At 38.3% G+C, this 22,168-nt stretch overlaps 2 protein-coding genes across 7 annotated transcripts; both read left to right on the top strand.

Moving 5' to 3' along the window:
• The first annotated feature begins 974 nt into the window (after nucleotides 1-974).
• On the top strand, nucleotides 975-4,042 carry LOC141692783 (arginine-specific demethylase JMJ22). The gene is made up of 2 exons (XM_074497722.1): nucleotides 975-2,340; nucleotides 3,518-4,042. The coding sequence occupies exons 1-2, from the start codon at nucleotides 1,055-1,057 to the stop codon at nucleotides 3,756-3,758; spliced, it is 1,527 nt and encodes a 508-aa protein (XP_074353823.1). The 5' UTR covers nucleotides 975-1,054; the 3' UTR covers nucleotides 3,759-4,042.
• A 10,436-nt stretch (nucleotides 4,043-14,478) lies between these two features.
• On the top strand, nucleotides 14,479-22,012 carry LOC141690358 (ABC transporter G family member 22-like). 6 transcript variants are annotated; one of them, XM_074495154.1, is made up of 11 exons: nucleotides 14,479-14,600; nucleotides 15,864-16,255; nucleotides 17,942-18,012; nucleotides 18,519-18,754; nucleotides 19,365-19,520; nucleotides 19,674-19,857; nucleotides 19,985-20,296; nucleotides 20,477-20,764; nucleotides 20,913-21,197; nucleotides 21,288-21,395; nucleotides 21,514-22,012. In XM_074495154.1, exons 2-11 carry the CDS (start codon nucleotides 15,868-15,870, stop codon nucleotides 21,724-21,726), a joined length of 2,241 nt encoding a protein of 746 aa, XP_074351255.1. In that variant the 5' UTR covers nucleotides 14,479-14,600; nucleotides 15,864-15,867; the 3' UTR covers nucleotides 21,727-22,012. The 6 variants fall into 6 exon arrangements, with proteins under 6 accessions (XP_074351255.1, XP_074351256.1, XP_074351254.1 ...); XM_074495155.1 differs by lacking the exon at nucleotides 14,479-14,600 and adding an exon at nucleotides 14,657-14,773; XM_074495153.1 differs by lacking the exon at nucleotides 14,479-14,600 and adding an exon at nucleotides 15,529-15,548.
• Nucleotides 22,013-22,168: the final 156 nt, after the last annotated feature.

Raw genomic sequence — 22,168 nt, 5'->3', positions numbered from 1 at the left:
TGCCATGCCTTGATATAATTGCCAGGTTCCATGCATATGTTCAAAGTTCATCTTATATTCAATAATATTGAATAAACCATTAATTACAATAACATAAAACGAGAATACAAAGGGTCTATTTTGCAGCGAGCAAAATGATTATTATTGGATCCAAAGCCCATTTATGTTTTTTTTGCCAATAGCCCATTTATGTTTTAGTGAGACGGTTTGACTAAAGTTCTAAACGGTCATATATACATCATATATGGTATAAAACAGAAAGTTGCTCACATTGTAACTTTCTCTTAAATATAATTTCAAAAGTAAATCTGACATAAATATATCATATATATATAGGCATAACATAAATTAGTCTTTTAAATAATTTGTAACAAAAATACCTAAGTTTTATATTAATTGAATTTTATTTTTTATTTTTTCCTCCAAATAAGAAAAATATTCTTATATTTTTTTAATATATAAAATAATTAAAATACGTGGTCTATGAATGTTAAAACTCGTACACAAAATCAATGCATTATAAGAATAAAAAAATATATTTTTTATTTGTCTTTTTAATTATATATATATGAATTAAATAGTTGTACTACAATTTTGAATTTTTAAAATAATTCTAACTTATAAGTTATAATTTACCAAACACTTCAACAACTTATAATTAACTTATACTTAAAATTATTCAAACGTCTAACTAATTTATAAGTTACGAGGTGTATATCAGTTATATAACATTTTTTAATTTTAAGTCATAAATTATATTTTTTAAGAAATCCCAAACATGCCCATAATAGCTAAATAGGACAATTCTTTTGGTAAAAAATAGTAATATATATGACAAAAGTAGGACCTCGACTTCCGCAAGTGTTACAAGGTGAATCACTTGGCTTAATAAATATTTAATTGAATAAAAACAAATTAATATGTTTAATCTAAGAACATACAAACTAATATGTTAATTCATATTAATACATAACTTAAGTGACCTAACACACTCTCGGGCTCGGCGGCTGAAATTCCACACTCCACCTTCACCCCCCAGCTCCACCTGCGAACAATGGTGGGCTGGTCCACAAATTTGCTGCTTCGATCCAGAAAACGAAAAAGGCGTAACTTTTCTAAAACATCCTCACTAAAACCAAAGTGTAACTACATACAACAAGAAAAGTGTAATTACACACACCAAGAAAATGTACAAGAAGAAGAAGATGAAGATGATGGAGGCTTTAGATTAAAAACCTCAGCTTGTGGGGTCCAGCCTTTGGGAAATCTTTATTTTAGCTCATGTGCACACAATTTAAGAAACACAGGACTTGGTAATCTTCAAACCCTAACTGATGAACTTGTTCTTGATATTTTAGGCCTTTTAGATGCTACCCATTTGGCTAATTTATCTGCTGTTAGTAAATCTTTTTATATTTTTTGTACTCATGAGCCTCTTTGGAGAAATCTTGTGTTGGAGAAGTTTGGTGGGGATTTTTTGTTTGATGGGTCTTGGAGATTTACTTATGTGAAGACTTGTACGCCTTTGGTTGGTAAGGGAGGATTATTAGGGTTGAAAGTTAAGGACTTTTATTCCGATTATTTGTTTCAGAGTTGGCTTTGTGCGAATCTTGAAATGAGGCCTGAATGGCTTAAGAGAGATAATATTTTGAGGAGGAGAGGGATATCTGTTAATGAATTTGTGAGGGATTTTGAGGAACCGAATAAGCCGGTTTTGTTGGAAGGGTGTTTGGATGGTTGGGCTGCATTGCGGAAATGGGATAGGGAATATTTGGTTGAGATGTGTAGGGATGCACGGTTTGCAGTTGGGCCGGTGGAAATGAAGATTGATGATTTTTTTAGGTATTCTGATCAAGTGAGGGAGGAGAGGCCGTTGTATCTATTTGACCCGAAGTTTGGAGAGAAAGTTCCTATCTTGGATTCGGATTATGAAGTTCCTGTGTACTTTAATGAGGATTTGTTTAGTCTTTTGGGGAAAGAGAGACCTGATTATAGATGGATTATTATTGGGCCAGCTGGGTCTGGTTCGTCGTTCCACATTGATCCTAACTCGACATCAGCTTGGAATGCAGTAATTAAGGGGTCTAAGAAATGGGTGCTGTTCCCTCCTGACGTGGTGCCTCCGGGAGTTCATCCAAGCCCGGATGGTGCAGAGGTGGCATGTCCTGTATCAATAATTGAATGGTTTATGAACTTTTACAGTGCTACAAAGGATTGGAAAAAGAAACCGATTGAGTGCATTTGTAAAGCCGGTGAAGTGATTTTTGTCCCCAATGGATGGTGGCATTTAGTGATCAACCTTGAAGATTCTGTTGCTATCACCCAGAATTTTGTTAGCAGGTATTTTTAGTTTTACCTTAATTGCTTCATTGAAATTAGTTCTGTGCTGGAAAAGCTAAATAATAATGAGTGTAGTGGTACTTTCTTCCATTCAGTATTCCGCGACATAATTTCTTATAAGATTCTAAAGCTGATGTATATGAGAGTTTCACATGCTTGAAATTTGATATATTTGTGTGCTGATTCTTCCAGTTAAATGGTACTCACGAAATTAGGTTTGATTAAAGTATGCATTACATAACCAATGTTTAGGCTGGTTCAAATACTAAAAATATGTCTTTCATAATTTCATCTCTCAATCTGTGTTTGCAAAACAAACCCGCCAATTCTAGAGGTTGTACATGCTAATCCAACATAGAAATGTACTCAATTACTGTGTTTTGTGCATAACTACATTGATTTTAGTTCGTATTTCATCACATTATTAAAAATTTAATTTGAAAAATTGGTATATCATGACAGTTTTTGTTGTCCAAAGTTGGTATTTTTGTTTTTGCTGATTGGTAAAATGGCATTTCTATTTCTCTCTTTAATTTGTTTTGGTTTTTTGGAAGTTCCTCCTTGTTGAACATAATATATGATATAATTAAGGCCTGAAGGTTTGGGGCTTGTTGGAAGAGTTGGTTAATTAACCCAAGGTCTTGAGGTTGAACTCTTCCACCACAGCTGTTTGTCCAAATAAGTCCTCTTCCGAACACCTTATGTTTTTGGGAGAATTGTCTCCCATTAAAAGTCAATAGCATTTAACGGCTGTGAAAGTAATTAACAGTTCAGGTTGACAGCAAATGATAGTACAGTGATGCGATTGAAAACTTTTTTCAGCTGGTGATTTAAGGTTTGCATATAGTACAAGGAATAGCTCATTTAACCTATTGCAAACGCGTTCTTATTAAAGTACCCTAGGCATATAAAATTCGTAATATATTCCTGAAGTTATACAAAATCAATGCTCTACTGGAAAATGTAGATAGAGCAATAGTATGGAATTAGTCATGATATTGATATATACTCTATTTTAAAAAAAAAAAATATGAAAAAATAATTGATAATGACGGACCAGTGCTTTTTCCTGGATCTGGAACTCATTTACTACACTCTTCTTCATGCGGGTTATAAGTTATTGAACTTGTCGTTCCTATTACCGAAACAATATGATGATTTGATTATCATTGTGCAGGAGGAATTTATTAAGTGTTCTTGATTTTTTGAAGAAGCCGAATGCTAGCGCACTTGTGTCCGGAACAAAAGACAGGGTTAAATTATATGACAAGTTCAAGAACACCATTGAAGCAACGTTTCCTGGGACTATAGATCAGTTAGTGCAGAAAGCTGAAGAAAGAATGGAACAGCATAAAAAGCCGTCCTTCTGGGATTCGGTGACAGACACCAAGGCAGGTGCCTTCAAATTCTCTTTCTAGAGATACATCTGCAATTACAACTGCAAGTGAAATTCATACACCATGACCAGTAGAAATCCGCTGATAGAGGTATCAATGCACTTGCTGGAAGTTAAGTGCACCATCAATTTATTTATTTATTTTCTCTTTGTTTCTAATTAAAAGGTTTTGCATTTGATTGATGTGTAGTCTGTTGTAACTTTTTACATGAGAGAAGATATTTACAACAGTTTTGATGGAGGCATTTAAGAGTAGAGGAATTAATTTTCTACATCCATGAGATTAGTGAAGTCTCATTAATTTTATTGTTCTCTAGTACTTTTCTATGCATAGTTTTACACATATTGAACGATTAATATATGCGATATAATTAAGTGCAATAAAAGTAAATATTCTATTATTTAAAAGCTGAATAATATAGATTTAGTCAATTACAAAATTTAAGAAGTGTGTACAGGACTTCATTAAGGCTCGAATCCTCCATACGTGACAGAGTTATTTAGTTACCTAGAGATCAACAGAGTTAATTAGTGCTCAAATGCGGTTTTTAGTTGTGGTAAGCAGTGAGGTACTTGAAAGTGGTGACAATCGGGGCCTGGTAATCGATTGGGAGGACCTAATGCTGTGGTAGCTATATGACAAAAGTATGCTGCCGAATCAATTTAAAGTAGGCTAGGTGATTTTAACAAGCTTAGATCTTTAAAAAAGATATCAGAGTTTAAGTTTTATTCTGAACCATGATTTATCTTACCAGCCTTTCCCTAGGACCAAGTTCGGCAGATATAAAAATGGTGTAAAACAAAGAAATTACCCTGGTAACTAACATGATTCAAAATCAACATTAGTAGCAATAAAGACTGCAAAGAAATTGTCATTTTACTGAGGAGAGGAAGCCAGGAAGGTAATATTTTTGTCCCATCCATTTGTAATTTTTGTTCATCAAATTAGTTCTCTGCTCCACCAGAACCAGCACCACCCCACACCATCTGCTAGTTAATCTGACAGTCTGAGACACTGCTGTGTGTGAATATAATGTTAGATTTCATTTTCTGGTTTATTTTTGTTTATCAAATGTTTAGGGTTCAGATTTTGAATAATGCAAACGTGCAAGTCTCGAATTAAAATATGTTAAATATATGATCTTATTGGGGCCTTCCTCTAAAACCTGAGCTGGTTACTCAACATGGTATCAGAGTTTAGGCTGGCGGGAGAACTAAGGTTCGATTCCCAGCCACCCCCAACATTCTCACAATTTATCGTGGATACTAAAGACAATTAATGCTCCAAAGATGGGCGCCGGTGTTCCACTCTTCGACCCATAAATGGGCTTTCGAGTGAGGAGGAGTGTTAAATATATAATCCTATTGGGGCAAAGTTTTAGATGAGCGGGTTACTCAACAAAATATAAAGAATCATCAAAATTTGAAATAATATGTGAATATGAACTCAGGCCTATGGAATGTTTTCTGCAGTGCTCAATGCTTCAGTAGTGGCGCTGCATATTACATTTTGTGTCCTATAGTTGTTTGGCAGTTGCTTATTAACAATTGAGGTCGGTGTATTTGTATATTATTTTAAATTTTAATTAAGTGGATTAGCCACAATAAAGCCCTTTTCCTGTAAATAATTATCACTTGATTTTTTTAGCTGCTGCTTTTTTGGTGGCTATGCCTCATTTTGCAATTATGCTAGTCAGTTTGGCTTTCCGTTATTGGCATGCAAAGATTGTGGAATAAGTTTTGAGGTGAGCTTATTATGCATGCAATATCTTTTAGATAATATATTTTTATCTTGTATCGTATTTCATCTTCCACAAATTGTTAGCTTTAAGTACCTAATCAAGCTTGACCTAATGAATAATCATCCACATTGTTTGACTACCAAAGTATATTGCCAATATTACCGTGAAGAGATTAAGAGGTAATTATAGGCTTTCAAATTTCGTATACTGTTCATCATAGACTTTTGTATTCGATCTAAAGCCTAAAAGTGTCACCGTCGATGAGTGAGTTAAAAATTGTGACAATCACAATAATACTTAAAGTGACCATATAGCTAAATTTGGACACATATGCGGAATCAGAGCCGATGTAAACATCATATTGGGGCGGAATCGAGTACAAATCATGGTTTCGGTCCCTCTTATAACTGCTAAAATTCCTTTTTCGTTTACCGTTCATATAAAGGAAAAAAATGTAATAGACGCTCAATAAGCTGATCCGTTTTCAATTTAATCCCGCAACCGTCGCTTCTAAAATAGTTATGAAACTAAAAGAAACACAGAGATAAAGGGGCTAGGAAAAAAGTTGAAAGAGAGGGTAGGTAGATCTGCCAACCTTCTTCCGTGTCGTGTACAAACGTTTCGTGTATTTTCATGTATCAAATTCTAAACTCGAACCGGATTTGCATTCATGTACCCATTTGGTGACACTAATCCGGAACTAATATATTTGTGTTAACTCGGTTTAGGACATCAAAATACACGGATTATATATAAAAAATATTAATTGTTAAAAAAATATAATAGATAATTAAATGGTGAAGTGTTCACTCACGGAGTCAAGGAACAATAAACTATATTTTAGTATTTACTATTATAAATATGTTATTTAGAATAGGTAAAATTCATAATTGGTATTTAATATATATATATATGTATATTATATATTTTTTAAAATTTATTTATTTATTTCATATACTTTCGTTTCGTGTCGTGTATCTATATTGGAAACCCAAATCCGACATTAATTGTATTCGTGTTTTTTCGTGTGTACTTTTTTGTTCGTGTACCAAATATTTAAACTCAAACACTAATTATTCGTGTAATTTCATATCGTGTTTACGTGTCGTATAGCGTGCAGTATAGGGTTAGTGAGTAGTGTAATCATCGGAGATACGTGATGAAGAACACGTGGAAGAATGGATGTATTACAAGGTACTACGTGAGGTGCCTGTACTCTCCAGCAATTGATTCTCATCACACGTGGCAACTACTCCAGCTGTATGTTTGAATACTTCCTTTGTCTACCACCTTGATTACAATTAATTTAGTCGTAGTCCCATCGCTGTCACGTGCCTCACCGCTTTCCTCCACTTCACGGCACAAATTTTCTACTCATTTAATTATCCTCACCCCTCTCCTGCTTTTATATTTATATTGAAGAATGAAGAGTAGTGTTAAGTCCTTAAACTCTTCTTAAAATACTTCCCGAATGACATTATAAGGGTACAACTAGTGGTAAAATTTTATTTCTAGATGCTTAGCAGAGTCCCGCTATTATTAGAAAATTCATCAATTACTTGCACAACACATTAACATTTGGGAATAATGAACACAATGTATTCTTAATTTTCATAAGTTAATGACTTAGATTTATTGGTTGTGAGATTATTAATTTATAGAGCTTTACCTCAATTTAGCAACGAGTTATCCCGCGTCAGCAATTTCTTGAGAGCGATTAATTTTTTATAGGGTTCTTTCCTTTTAATACTGCATGTCTGCAGACAAATATCAAAAAAAAATGTCTGCAGACTGCACCTATTTGTAATTGCGCTAAGCTAAGTGTTGACGGAGGAATTTGACAACAACAAAACTTGAGGTTAGTAGCCGGAACCAAGATCTGTGATGACAGTTCTTCGTCGGAAGCGTGAACAGTAACCGATGAATCCGATGAACAGTGTTCGTCGGAAAAGATGAACAGTGTTTGGTGGTGGTGATTATTGGGGGCTGAAATTGCTTAGGGTTAGTGGTGGCTCCTTTGCGCTCTCGCTTCTGACCCCTTACAATGTGCCTACGTACCCCTATTTATAGGGATCAAGCCCACGTAGTTCTTGGGGACAACAAGAAACCTAATGGGCTTAGATTTCTTATCCTGAGGCCCAATGGAAAACCCACTGGAAACCGTCTTCTACTAGCTTTAAGAATGTCCGCCGATGAGGCCCAACCACAAAGGCCCAAGGCTCGCCCACGGCTTCGAGACTTCACGGATGAGGCATCTCTCTGGCCAAGAATAACCCTCCGCTACCAGCTGTTTCTCTAGTCCGTGGACGCAGGTATAGCCGTGGTTCACCCCAAATGTTGGACGCATCCTTGTCCCCCGATAAGGAGCCCCTACCAGATTGCAGGACAAGTGATCCCAAGCTTTTGGGTGCAGAGTGCAGGATACTCCAAAATCTCCCAACGAGGACACCCGTTGACTACAGAGACAGAGCTCCCAAAGCACACACCAGATTTCACCCCACATCCCCAATGAGGACACCCATTGACTACAGGAGGAGGCCTTCAGCCCAGGCATACCCCTGGAGGTCTCTGACCACGGACACCGCCTTTCCTGTAGATATGCTACAGGAAGGAGTTCTTTAATAGAGTACCTGCATTAACTAGGTTAGTAATAACATTCTCCATTTTCCTTAAGTCTTCCAGAGAATCCATCCAAGCAGCACATAAAAGTTGCATTTATATGTCAAGTAGAAGTTGAGGGCGCGCCCTTATATCTCTGCCTGTTGGCGCCGCCCTGTGTCACCAGCCTGTGGTCTCTTCTTATATTATTCTATATCACAGAGCGCGCCCTAAACTGTTCATCTTTAGGACTCGCTCCAATTTTGTCCAAGCCAACGAGCAAGTCTACCAAAGCAATAATGTCCAAACAATCCGTCCAAGGAGTCTTCCTTGCCCCAGGCGCGCCCTAAGGCTCACTACACTACAGGTTTCAATTAAGAAATTTCTCTCCTCCTTCTCGATAACTGGGCGCGCCTCCTCCACCTGTTCGAGGGCACGCCTTTAATACGGGATAATCACAACTGTCAATTCAGTTTCAGTCAATCGGGACGCAATCTTTGGGCGCGCCTTCTATTTATGGAAAGTCAATTTCATCTTTTTCCTAGATTTCAGGCGCTCCTCCTTTAATTCTGCTCATTTTATTAACCTTAATCTGAATATCGTTTATACCAATTTTTGGGATCATTGGCCACAAAACCCACTCTGTAGAAGTGAAAACCATTGGCAAATGCCTCATCAGATATTTCCCTCTTTTCATCAGACCAGCCTAGTTTCTGTTGCTCCTCCAGATACTCAATCCTCAAGTTGGCTGCACCCAGCTCAGTGTGGAGAGAGGTAGCCTTTTTGTTGGCAATCTCTAGCTGAGAAGTAAGGTTGACAACCTCATCCTTGAGAAAAGAAATCTCAGAATCCTTGGCCTTGATGTCTTTAGCATGAAGAAAGTCCTTGTCCCTGAGGGTATTCCTCAAAATATTGTTGTCCCCCTGCAACCTCTCCAGGCGCGCCCCCTCTTCCAATAGCTTGTCCACCACTCGAGTAGAATGGATGAACAGTTGGCAAGATGTCTTTATGGAAGCACGAGCAGCATCCCCCAAGTCCATGGTCTGCCAATGCTCCACTTCCCCATCCGAAACATAAAGAGAACCCATGGGGCCGAGAGCATTCAAGGCGACAGAAGAACCAGAGGGCGCGTCCTCCGCTCTATGCCTCTTAGGCGCGCCCTGTTTTTCTGTAAGGTCAATGATGGGCCTCTTTGGAGCAGGTGCAGTTTGAGGGATGGAGGCAGAAGTTGGAACAGATGCCTGTGCAGCAGGAGCATCCTTCTTCGATTTGGGCCTAGGCTTATCACCGGGGCGCGCCCCGAAAGACTTGGGGATTCTTGGAGGAGCCATTTCTGCACAAGACATAAAGACATATTAAGTTAAACATAACAGTCAAATATGTTGAACAATGCAATAAATAGAAGCAATTGATAGAGACAACATTGATAAACATGAGTAAAATGTTATGCCTAGAGTAACAAGGCGCACCTTAAATGAACGAAAGTTTTCTATCCAGTATGGCAATGAAGAGTTAACAAAAAAGAAGTAAGACGCGCCAATAGTGAAAAGGCGCGCCTTTATATTCTACAGTGAATGAACCTGAAGGATCTTGGCCTTGTAGGGAGCCATCCTCTGTTTCTTCTTCTTCTTCTTCAACTTCTTCTTCGCTGTCTAAATCGATAACACGAGAAACAGGAGCACCCTTCCTAAATTTTAAATATTTGCACTTCACTCCTACTTGATCAGAAAGGATTCCTACTCGCATCAAGTTGGTTCGAGTGACTAAGGTTTTTAAGTTCCACCTGTCAGAAGCCACTCTAAGGAGGGTTTCAGCTCGTTTTTTGGGCTCGCCTCTAAGGGGTTTTGAAGCTGGTCTGTCTGAAAAAGCATAAGGATGAGAAAAGAAAGAAAAAATGTAAAAATAACACAAGGGAAAAGACAAAAGGGCGCGCCCTTACTCGGTGACTTGTTGAATCTTATCCTTATTCTGGGAACGTCATACAGGTAAAAGAAGTTTTCCTTCCAGCGTTTCTCATGGCTAAGCTTGCCAGAAGAAAAACCCTTCTTGTTGTGCTGCTTGTCCACCACCAGATAGTAGTACCCATGGTCAGATTTCCTTAGATTGAAGAAATAAGCAACTTCTGCCATTGACGGTTGGGGAAAACCCAAGTCCGTATAGAGAATAAACAGAGCCAGGATAAACTTATAGCTGTTGGGAGAAAGTTGAAGTGGAGCCACATCATACAGTTCTATCACTTCCCTAAGGTAGGGATGTAAGGGCGCGCCTATACCCAAAGATACCAGCTTGGGGCTGGTCACCATTCTGGGAATTTTAAAGTTTCTCCCATAATTAAAGATATGGGGCCGCATCATGCTTAAAGGGCGCACCCATATTCCCTCCATGTCATAAAATTCCATAAGTCATCCCAGTTGCTCATCTGAACAAGCTGAGGACAGGCCCACGCAGAAAAACTTCCCATGTTCCTTCCTAAAACGCTTCTTCACAGCTTCAGTGCATGGTTCAAACTCATCCCAGTCAAAATCCAATTCACTATCAGAAACTTCCCAGTGGTGAAAAGGGATTGGAGAAGGTTCAGGAGAAGTGGAAAATTGGAAGGAGTCTTCATCAAAGAAATTTTCTTCATCACGAAGAGGGGATGCACTTGCTTCAGGCGCGCCCTCAGGAACGGGGGACGTAGGCGCGCCCTCTGTGTGTTGGGAAGACGAACTTGGGGATACAGTCCTGTAGGATACTTTAGAGGGTCCTGCTCCTACGTTGACACCCCTCTCAATGCCCCTGTATCTATCAGTGTTCAAACTCTCGAACCAATCATCATCGTCCAGCTCTGTCCTATCTGGGATTGGAGATCTATCCTTTTGGACCAGCTTCTGCTTGCCTTGCCTACGAGATAATAGAGTATTGTCCGTGGACGAGTTATCTGAGGAATCTGCCATCAATATACCCTCTTTAGAATCCCGAAGAAAGCGCGCCACCCGGGTCAGAAATTCAGGAGTGTGGTGGGCGTTCGGAGGTTGAGGATCGAAGTAAGTGTTTGGGGGCGAATAAATCCCCAAATTGGTGAGAAAATTCTTGAAAGGGTGAAAAGGAGAGGACGCGCCCTCGTCTTCCAGCTGTCAAGAAAACCAAAAGAAATGTTGAGGGCGTGCCCCATACGAAAGAATGAGATACAAAAGTGTAAAGAAAATGGGATCGATAGGTGGGGGTGTAAGAGAAGAATACTTTCTATGATCCATATCAACTCCCTTCTAAAACAAGCCCTCTCATGAGAAGGCGCGCCATAAAGAAAATCATAGTTTATTCATAAGGATGGATTTTACTAAAAACAGACGCGCCTTATTATGGGTGTTTACAGATTATAAGCTAAAGATAAGGCGCGTCCTAAGTTGCTGGTGGATGTTGAAGGCACAGAGGGTCATAAGTGATGGTCTTTAAGACATAAGGGTACTAACGATTAGAATTCTCAAAAACATCAATCTAACGGTTAAACTCAATAATTTTGGATCTAAGTCAGTAAAAATAAGGATTTATATATACATACACAGATACATACACCATTTTATATCTTCAAGAACATTCGAAGAAGTTGAAGAGACAAAGTAGCATGCAATGGGATTTATGCAATGAAATTCAAAAAAGAAAGAAGCTTTACGTACCTTTTCGAATGGAGAAGAGAATGATCGGAAAAAACTGGAGAAATGGCGGCCGAGAGATAGGATTCCGAGCAGAAGAACAGTGCCGCCGGTGGTGGAACTTTGAAAAGGAAAAAGGGGTGAAGTAAGAGAGAAAGTAAAAAGTAAAAATGAAAATGACTGATGGTGACTTGAATTTATAGGTGAAAATGACAGCTGTTAAAACTATCATGTCAGTCACGATTCCCGGAGAATAAGGAAAACCGTTTCAAATTATTTCAAATTTTAAGACGCGCCCTCCTGAAGGCGCGCCTTATAAGGTTGACATCAATCTAGAATGCATGGAAAATAAGAATATTGAATATATAAAAATCCTCTGCTATTCAGGGCGCGCCCTGTAAAAAGTATTGGAAGATTTGTTTATATAAATTCTAATAAAGGTGAAGAAAAATTCCAATCCCATTTTCAATAGCATATGGAATTTGGGGGGTAGTTGTTATGCCCAAAAATTGGTATAAACGATATTCAGATTAAGGTTAATAAAATGAGCAGAATTAAAGGAGGAGCGCCTGAAATCTAGGAAAAAGATGAGATTGACTTTCCATAAATAGAAGGCGCGCCCAAAGATTGCGTCCCGATTGACTAAAACTGAATTGACAGTTGTGATTATCCCGTATTAAAGGCGCGCCCTCGAACAGGTGGAGGAGGCGCGCCCAGTTATCGAGAAGGAGGAGAGAAATTTCTTAATTGAAACCTGTAGTGTAGTGAGCCTTAGGGCGCGCCTGGGGCAAGGAAGACTCCTTGGACGGATTGTTTGGACATGATTGCTTTGGTAGACTTGCTCGTTGGCTTGGACAAAATTGGAGCGAGTCCTAAAGATGAACAGTTTAGGGCGCGCTCTGTGATATAGAATAATATAAGAAGAGACCACAGGCTGGTGACACAGGGCGGCGCCAACAGGCAGAGATGTAAGGGCGCGCCCTCAACTTCTACTTGACATATAAATGCAACTTTTATGTGCTGCTTGGATGGATTCTCTGGAAGACTCAAGGAAGATGGAGAATGTTATTACTAACCTAGTTGATGCAGGTACTCTATTGAAGAACTCCTTCCTGTAGCATATCTACAGGAAAGGCGGTGTCCGTGGTCAGAGACCTCCAGGGGTATGCCTGGACTGAAGGCCTCCTCCTGTAGTCAATGGGTGTCCTCATTGGGGATGTGGGGTGAAATCTGGTGTGTACTTTGGGAGCTCTGTCTCTGTAGTCAACGGGTGTCCTCGTTGGGAGACTTTGGAGTATCCCGCACTCTGCACCCAAAAGCTTGGGATCACTTGTCCTGCAATCTGGTAGGGGCTCCTTATCGGGGGACAAGGATGCGTCCAACATTTGGGGTGAACCACGGCTATACCTGCGTCCACGGACTAGAGAAACAGCTGGTAGCGGAGGGTTATCCTTGGCCAGGGAGATGCCTCATCCGTGAAGTCTCGAAGCCGTGGGCGAGCCTTGGGCCTTTGTGGTTGGGCCTCATCGGCGAACATTCCTAAAGCTAGTAGAAGACGGTTTTCAGTGGGTTTTCCATTGGGCCTCGGGATAAGAAATCTAAGCCCATTAGGTTTCTTGTTCCCCAAGAACTATGTGGGCTTGATCCCCTATAAATAGGGGTACGTAGGCACATTGTAAGGGGTCAGAAGCGAGAGCGCAAAGGAGTCACCACTAACCCTAAGCAATCTCAGCCCCCAATAATCACCACCACCACCAACCACTGTTCATCTTTTCCGACGAACACTGTTCATCAGATTCATCGGTTACTGTTCACGCTTCCGACGAAGAACTGCCATCACAGATCTTGTTTCCGGCTACTAACCTCAAGTTTTGTTGTTCCCAAATTCCGCCGTCAGCACTAAGGAATACTTGAACATGCATGCATGGCATATTTTGCCGTTCCTCTTTTATGCTTCCGTTTCGTTTAGTATATGCAAGGGAGTTCAGAACCGTAGCAGTAGTATTAAGTGAATCAGGTTGGTTTAACAGATAATATTTTGGTTCTCAGGTTTTCATTTTGAGCATACATGATTTTCATCTGAGACAACCGGCCTTGCATTTTCAATCAAATGCTCGTAATTAATCAAGTGTTGCATGTCTGTCCACAATTGATCGATCAGCCAAGGTAGCAGTACCTAGTTAGTTGCTGGCAGTGACAATACAATCATGCAAATGATATAATATGATAATGACGAAACAATGATGCAATGGTGATCATGATTTACTCGATCTATTCTTCTTTAAATGAAGTAATACTCAGACCAGATGTAGAAAAATACATTTAAACCTCCGGTATGGAGATTATTACGCGATATTAATAAGAAGACGTCAAATCTACGAAGCAAAACACCAAAAAAGATGGCCAATTCCCTGGAGAAAGGGCAAATACAGAAAGAAGCAACAGAGGCCTCACATTGATGCCTCAGTGTTTCAATCAAAGGTGTAATGTCTATTGTCTACTCATAATTGGATAAGGCAGCTATGCAACTACCCATATAATGTTAAGAAACCCATTAATGTTAAAAGTAATTAATTACAAGGAATTAGCAAAAGTTGAACCACGTGTACGGTCACTATTACTGAACTCCATGAACATGATAGATATGGTCGGCTCGCAAGTACTATTCAAAAGGCTGGAATTGTATGTATGTTTATGCATATGTCTGAATCATGGAAAAGTGATCAGGGCTAGTATGGTAACTTTACATATTTGCGCTAACAAGTCATGCTTAGTTGCTTATAAGAAGGAAGAAATAGAGGTTAAGTTAGTACTGAATTAGAAGGGGAGAGATACAAGTGTTTGTTGGTAGTCTATTGGTTGCCCCTATTTATAGAGAAATTCCTTACAAAGGTATGTTTCATTTTGGCAATCAAACCATCTTCTCTCAGTATAGTAATTCTTCAGTCACATGTCTTAAATGTCTATATGTATAAACATTTTCGATAGATAAATTGTCTTTCCTTCTATTTATATTAGGCTAACACATTATGTAGAGAGTGTTTGCTACTTCACTCCACAAAAAGGTACATACTATATAGTTTTGTCTCGAGATAAATACTTGTTTTCGAGTAATAAAATTTGCCAGACATTTCCCATGAACTCAATATTTAGCATGAAGCTATAAATAAGCTCTTGAAAATGCTGTTACAGATTATTATGATTCTTTCTTGTTTGTATTGTAGCACTTTTGAATCCACATATTAGTAAGGGTGTCAGCCAAGAAGTTGCCTTTGGTGAGGGAAAGACTAGGGACATAAATTTATGGCATTTGCTGCACTTCCCTTCTCATTTTGTCTGTTAATTGTTTCTATGGAACTTGGATAGCTACAAAAAAAAATTAAAATATGTAGTTTTTCGGCGAGAAGCGTTTTTTCTAGTTAAAAACACTCACCCTCCCCCACTCAAAGACAAGTTTGAACTCTCGATATCTGTAGTTTTCCGGAGAGAGGCATTTTTTCTAGTTAAACACACTCACCCTCACCCACTCACGTGTTTGACAAGTTTGAACTCTCGATATCCTGTAAAGGGAGCGTGAGAGATACCGCTACACTAGGAAGAGTAGGGTGAGGGGAAATTTTTTACAAATTATGGAAAGGGTGATGTTAAATTTTTTATTGATAGAATTAAGTTTAACCTTCAATTTCAAAGTACTTGCATCAATCTCTTTTTAAACACTTATCGAAATGTTCAAACACTTATCAAAATTTTCTCGTACTTTTTTCCACAGACATGTTCTTTTTGCAGCAACAATTCTTAAATGTCTCTCCTCAATCAGGAAACATATTTAAGAAATATGACGTAAGCAATTCAATATTTAAAGGGTAGAGAGTAATCCAACTGACTTCATGTGAAATCTTTTGACATAAAGTAATCTAAACTTTACAAAATCACATGCGATAGCAAGCTCTTTCTACAAAGATCTAGCATAAACCCTCTTCATAGTGATCAAACAACATCAGTTTGTTGTATATAGAGCTACTTAAGTAGAAGGTCACATGCAATTTTGCAGCGTGGCCTTCCTTTTATAAATCTCTTATATGCAACTAACAATAAATAGTTCTGATACCACTTAGATGCAAAGCATTAAGTTACAATTCTTGTGGTGCAAAACAGAGAAATGGATAAACTAAGTTCAGCAACTGGATTACTGAGAACAAAATCAGATCAACTCGTTGAGACGATATCAGCAGCAATGGCAGCCATGAAGTCCCCAGCGTCAAGTGAGGGAGGGCCAGAGAATGGTGGTACCTTGTCAAGAAAGTCGAGCAGAGGAGTACTAATAGGTGCATCACCTGGGCGTGGCAGCAGTAGCAACAGGCACAATTCACACATTAGAAAAACAAGGAGTGCACAGATGAAATTTGATCTTGATGACTTGGGCAGCGGTGCTGCTCTTAGCAGAGCTTCTAGTGCTAGCTTGGGATTGTCTTTCTCTTTCACAGGCTTTACCGTGCCTGCTGATGAAATTGCTGATTCCAGGCCTTTTAGTGACGACGACGATATTCGTAAGTTCTTTTATGCTTGAAAAATCTTTATTTATCATATTATTAGCCACTAGCTAGTTTCTTTTATCTATAAACTGCTTTGATAATTTTTTTCATGAATCAAATAAATGTTTACTGTGGGTTGAGGGTAATGATATTTTCGATCAGATGACTATAAACATCACATATTTTGATATGCATGTAAGAAACTATATCCCCCTAACATTTGTAGTCTAGTTTGGAGTCATTTACCATCTTGGTAACAAAAGATTGAGGGTTCGAGTCTTAGTAGAGTCACTTGCTTAATTGCATGCGACAATGAGGGTCAGGGACCCCTGCTAAACCTATACGTGCGTGCCTTCAAAAAAGGATGAAACTGCCAACCAAAGCTCCAATCAATACAACCATACTCAACCTAATTCTTAACGACCTAGTAGAAAATGAAAAAAAAACTGGTGAAAAGCGAACCTACCTATGGACGAACAGGTAGGACGGCTATTACTCTTGCACATAACAAAGGAATCTAAATTATTACTGTGAAGTAACCAATTATCGTTTTGATGCATCGCATTTTCTTTTACAACTTACTAATTTTTTTGGGAGGTATATCTAGTCCAGTAAGTGTAGTTACTAAACTAGATTTGCCTCATCTCAGATACTATTAAGACTTGTATCATATTTGGTTAGTGCAAAAAATATGTTACAACCAAGAACCAACTGTAACATGGTATCTTGATTGCTGAATGATTTGTTTACATCAAATAGCAGCAGATGTCTAGCCAATCAATTATTGGTCCACAATATTTGGACAAAAGCTATCTGCCGGTTGTAAGCAGGGGTGACCCTGACTATAGGCAAGCAAGACTTGCGCCTAGGGTCCCTTACACTTAAGGGCCCCAAAATTTCCAACTCTCATACATAAATATATATAAAGTTGCACGACTTATGTAATTTAGGGTCCCATCAACTAATTTAGACTAAATCCCCGCGAATCTCAGGGCTGGCACTGATTCCTGATTGTAAGGTTGATTGTGATTGTGAGCCATGAAGTCAAATTGGCCAAAGTTTCCTAGTTTCTTCTTGCTGGTCCCATTGAATTGGACTTATTAAATGTAGCTGCTATGCTAGAGTATCCAGTCTCTTTGTATGTGGTTATTAGCTCTTTTGATTGTCGGACTTGATTGATCCAAGTCCTCAGGAATAGAGAAATTCGGAAAAAGTTCACTTCACACTAATGATGTCTCCCAACTTGATCTGTTCTCGAGTTGATTCACATTTGAATCTCTCTTATACCCCTTGTTATTAATCTTAAACAGTTCAACCTAACTACTTGCTGAACAGTAATGCGTACTGGAGTAACTATATGTAATGTATACAATCTCCTAATGACATATGTTTAGGCCACGAAAAATAATGCACAAGTTAAAGAGCAAGATGACATAATTTAGTCACATAAACAAGAAGAAAAATGATTTAGTTTTGATCAACTGATTTGTGTGTATTTGAACACTGTCAAGCAATCACTATAGCATAGCTGAAAAATCAATGGTTGAAGGTGCCAAGCTCAAAACACATTCTAAACTCTAAAGGGAAAAACAGTTAATCTTTAACTTAGCATCATGCAGTAGTGTTTCTAAAAGTGAGACTCCATCACTGTTTTAAAGAAATACAATTAAGATCATCTTACATTATACAAGCTTCTTGCAGCGGAAGATCTTGAAGCAGGCACTCGCAAGAAGAGGATTCAAACGGAGCCAACCTTGCCACTTTACCTCAAGGTAACATCCTTTTCATGTATGTATGCCAGCTGCTTGTTTTTCCCCCTTTGTCTACCAAACATGTTCAAGAGTCATAAATGATTTAGTTTCTACTTGAACAGGCAAGGATGGAGGTATCGATTATTAATTTCTATTAAACAGGCCAGGATGAAGGTGTTTATCTAGCTAGAGATCAACGTACAGACCAAATGAACATGGCTATCATGTCAGGTTCAGTCTTGTACAGAGTCTCACAATCTTACATGTATGGCATTAATGTAGAAGATTTTTCCTTTTAACAACAAATTAATCCAGCTAAAAATATGGGGTTAATGATCTGAAACACCAGCCTAGGAGGGAGAACTAGGTCATGCTAGATCCTCCATCTTTACTTGTTACCAAGGTTGAATTAATTTTAGTCCAGCGTATTGATCTATTTATCATCATGCCATGAAGACAATCTAAGGAGCTTCACAGTTTGTTGTTTAATGTTCAATTCTTTTAATCTGATTTTCCAACTTATGCAGTTTACTGAGGTGACATACAAAGTGATTCTCAAAGGGGTGACTTATACAGAAGAGAGGAATATATTACATGGAATAACTGGTTCAGTGAATCCAGGAGAGGTCCTGGCACTCATGGGACCTTCAGGAAGTGGGAAAACTTCACTTCTGAGCTTGCTAGGAGGCAGGGCGAAGGACCCTGCACCAGGTGGTTCAATCACTTACAACGACCAACCATATTCAAAAAACCTGAAGAGCAGGTATGCTAATAGATTTCAGACTCTCATAAGTCGATTGCCTGGTTCGAAAACTAGACCAAATTTCAAAAAAAAAAAAAAGAATGAGTAATTATTATGGCATGATGAAGTATACCGAAAAAGGAATCTGTATAAGAAACAAAACTTTGTAGAATACAGACTAAGTTTGACAGGCATAAATTTCTTAAAACAAATGAGAGATCGGCTATGTTATCAGACGAGAACATAATGTGTAATGTTGTATTACAAACTGATAACAAGTATAAGAACATACAGACCCGAAAATATTGTATGGTGAGATTATTAACAATTCAACATATATCCGTACTAACCTTCAGGATTGACGTGAATCATGAAATTACAGGGAAAAAGTAATTTGTGCTTAGAAGTACTTCAAAGATACTATGCAATTATATGACCCGTGACTAGTAAGATCAATGTATTGCACATTAACTCCTAAATTATGAAGTTTGAGTCTTATCATTTTATTTGAGATAGTCAAAATGGTACTCTTTTATGGAGACCTTGCATAAGTATACAGAAAGTTTGCCTCAATAACCTAATGTCTACATAAACATGTATTGTACTTCAAATAACAATGATTACCTTGCAGGATAGGGTTTGTTACACAAGACGATGTACTGTTTCCTCATCTTACAGTGAGAGAGACATTAACATATGCAGCTCTTCTACGACTGCCAAAAACATTATCTAAACAGGAAAAGGAGCAACGAGCCGCAGATGTAATTTACGAACTTGGATTAGAGAGGTAAGGTTGTTTTCCTTATAACACTGAATCTTTAAACTCATACAACGTGGAGCCATCAATGAATTCAGGCAAACCATTACAAAGCTGAGATCAGAACTAGAACATGTTTTCTCTCACGTGAAAATTGATCAATGAGGATTGTATTGTACTCAGGTGTCAAGACACCATGATAGGTGGTTCTTTTGTTCGAGGAATTTCAGGTGGAGAGAGGAAGCGTGTTTGCATAGGCAACGAAATAATCATTAACCCTTCCCTTCTGTTTCTGGATGAACCCACTTCGGGGTTGGATTCCACAACAGCTTTGAGGATAGTTCAAGTGTTACATGATATAGCTGAGGTAAATTTTACTTGAAGTCCTGTATTTCAAAGGCTTCTGCAGAAATTAATAATGTTGATGATGCTATGATAAATTTGTGATTGTTAGAAGTAAAACTCCATGTATAATTGTCAGTATCTTATTTCAGGATGGCAAAACAGTGATTACTACCATTCACCAGCCATCCAGCAGACTCTTTCACAAGTTTGACAAGTTGCTCCTCCTTAGCAAAGGAAGCATGCTTTACTTTGGGAGCGCATCAGAATCTATGGAATATTTTTCATCCATAGGATGCTCTCCTCTGATTGCCATGAACCCTGCTGAGTTTCTACTGGACCTTGCAAATGGAAATCTAAATGATGTTTCCGTCCCATCCGAATTGGAGGACAGAGTACAGATATTAGGGAATTCAGAAAGAGAAACAAAGAATGGAAAGCCATCTCCAGCCGTCGTGCATGAGGTGAACAAATCAATTATTTATACTATAAGCATAATTTAATGACGAGTGAAAATTAAGTGCTAAATGAAAAATCATTTCATGACACATTCAATCATGCAGTAATACGGTTATGTGACAGTTCTGGTTTATGCAGAGACAATGGTATATATTTATTCCTAATCATGCTTTCTTTCAAAATAGTATCTCGTGGAATCATATGAGACCCGAGTGGCTGAAAATGAAAAGAAAAGACTTCTGGTCCCTATACCGGTTGCAGAAGAAATAAAGTCAAAAGTACATTCTGCAAAGCGAGAATGGGGAGCAAGCTGGAGAAAGCAGTTCTCCATTTTATTCTGGAGAGGACTAAAAGAAAGGCGGCATGACTACTTTAGCTGGTTAAGAGTTACACAAGTTATCATGACAGCAGTAATATTGGGGTTACTTTGGTGGCAATCAGGTGGACATAATGCAACAGATTTGCATGACCAGGTAGCGATAGTACTCGTATAAATATGCAAAACTCCTTAAATAAATTTAATAAGATTGATATACAAATATCTTCATTTAAAATATAGTAAAAATTGTGCTCATATAATAGAACGTTAATTTTCTTGTCTACAATGTGATTGGTTTTCAGGCAGGGTTGCTATTCTTCGTTGCTGTGTTTTGGGGATTTTTCCCGGTATTTACAGCAATATTCATGTTTCCTCAAGAAAGAGCTATGTTAAACAAGGAACGAGCAGCAGACATGTACAGACTAAGTGCATATTTTCTGGCTAGAATCACGAGCGACCTTCCGCTTGACCTTTTACTGCCATCTCTATTCCTTTTGGTTGTCTATTTCATGGCAGGCTTAAAAAACAGTGTTGAAGCATTTTTCCTAACCATGCTTACAGTTTTCCTCTGTATTGTTGCAGCACAGGTATGACATTATTTCCTTTGTCCAAACACCAGCAACTTACAACACTAGTAGTTTCTGTAATACTTTATTACAAAATGAGTAAATTGTCAGGGGCTTGGAATAGCTATTGGGGCTACGTTAATGGATCTGAAGAAGGCTACTACTCTGGGGTCAGTAACAGTGATGACCTTCATGTTGGCTGGTGGCTACTTTGTGAAGGTTAGTAGAGGACAAAAGAAGCTACTATAAATTTTTTACCACCTTTCTTTCTTCGAGTACCATTTTAGCAAAGGTCAATATAACTGAGAAATACATTTTGGCTTTACACTTTTTGCAGAATGTCCCAGTATTCATATCATGGCTCCGGTATCTCTCGTTCAATTATCACACTTACAGACTCCTCTTGAAGGTGCAGTATGAAGACGTGACTCAGACAATTGATAATGTAAAAATAGATAGTGGCATAACAGAAGTATGTGCCTTGTCAGCTATGATTTTTGGATACCGCCTGTTAGCATACATAGCACTGCGAGGTATGAAGCTACACTAAGGAGATTAGAGGATGAAGATGAACTATCACATGAACAACTTACAACCTGAAGAGCTATACGAAAATGAGGCAAAACAATACTCTAGATCCAATCACCGGTCAGGAACTTGTAAACTATATTTCTCCAACATATTTTAGTGATGTTTTAATTTAAGGACTTTAAAACTCCAGTTTAGGGAATCGCTTTCCACCAAAATGTCACAGCCTCATGACGATAGATCAAGTGTAGAAACTGGGAAAACAATTGTATCTTTTATTTACCAGACTGTTGTTGACATTAATTATACTTGATTGTATTTCAGAATTAAAGTAGTTTACTAAGTATAGTACTATAATTGTCTAGCTTTGCTATAAATAATTTTTGATAATACATGCACTGAAGTATCAATAATTCATTGGAAATCACAATGACGGCATATAGGCAACATCTCAGTAACGTACA

The sequence above is a fragment of the Apium graveolens genome, chromosome 10 (genome assembly GCF_009905375.1).
Source record: "Apium graveolens cultivar Ventura chromosome 10, ASM990537v1, whole genome shotgun sequence".
Classification (NCBI taxonomy): Eukaryota; Viridiplantae; Streptophyta; class Magnoliopsida; order Apiales; family Apiaceae; genus Apium; species Apium graveolens.
Note: the sequence above shows the minus strand (reverse complement) of the source record. Positions and strands in the feature narration are given on the sequence as shown.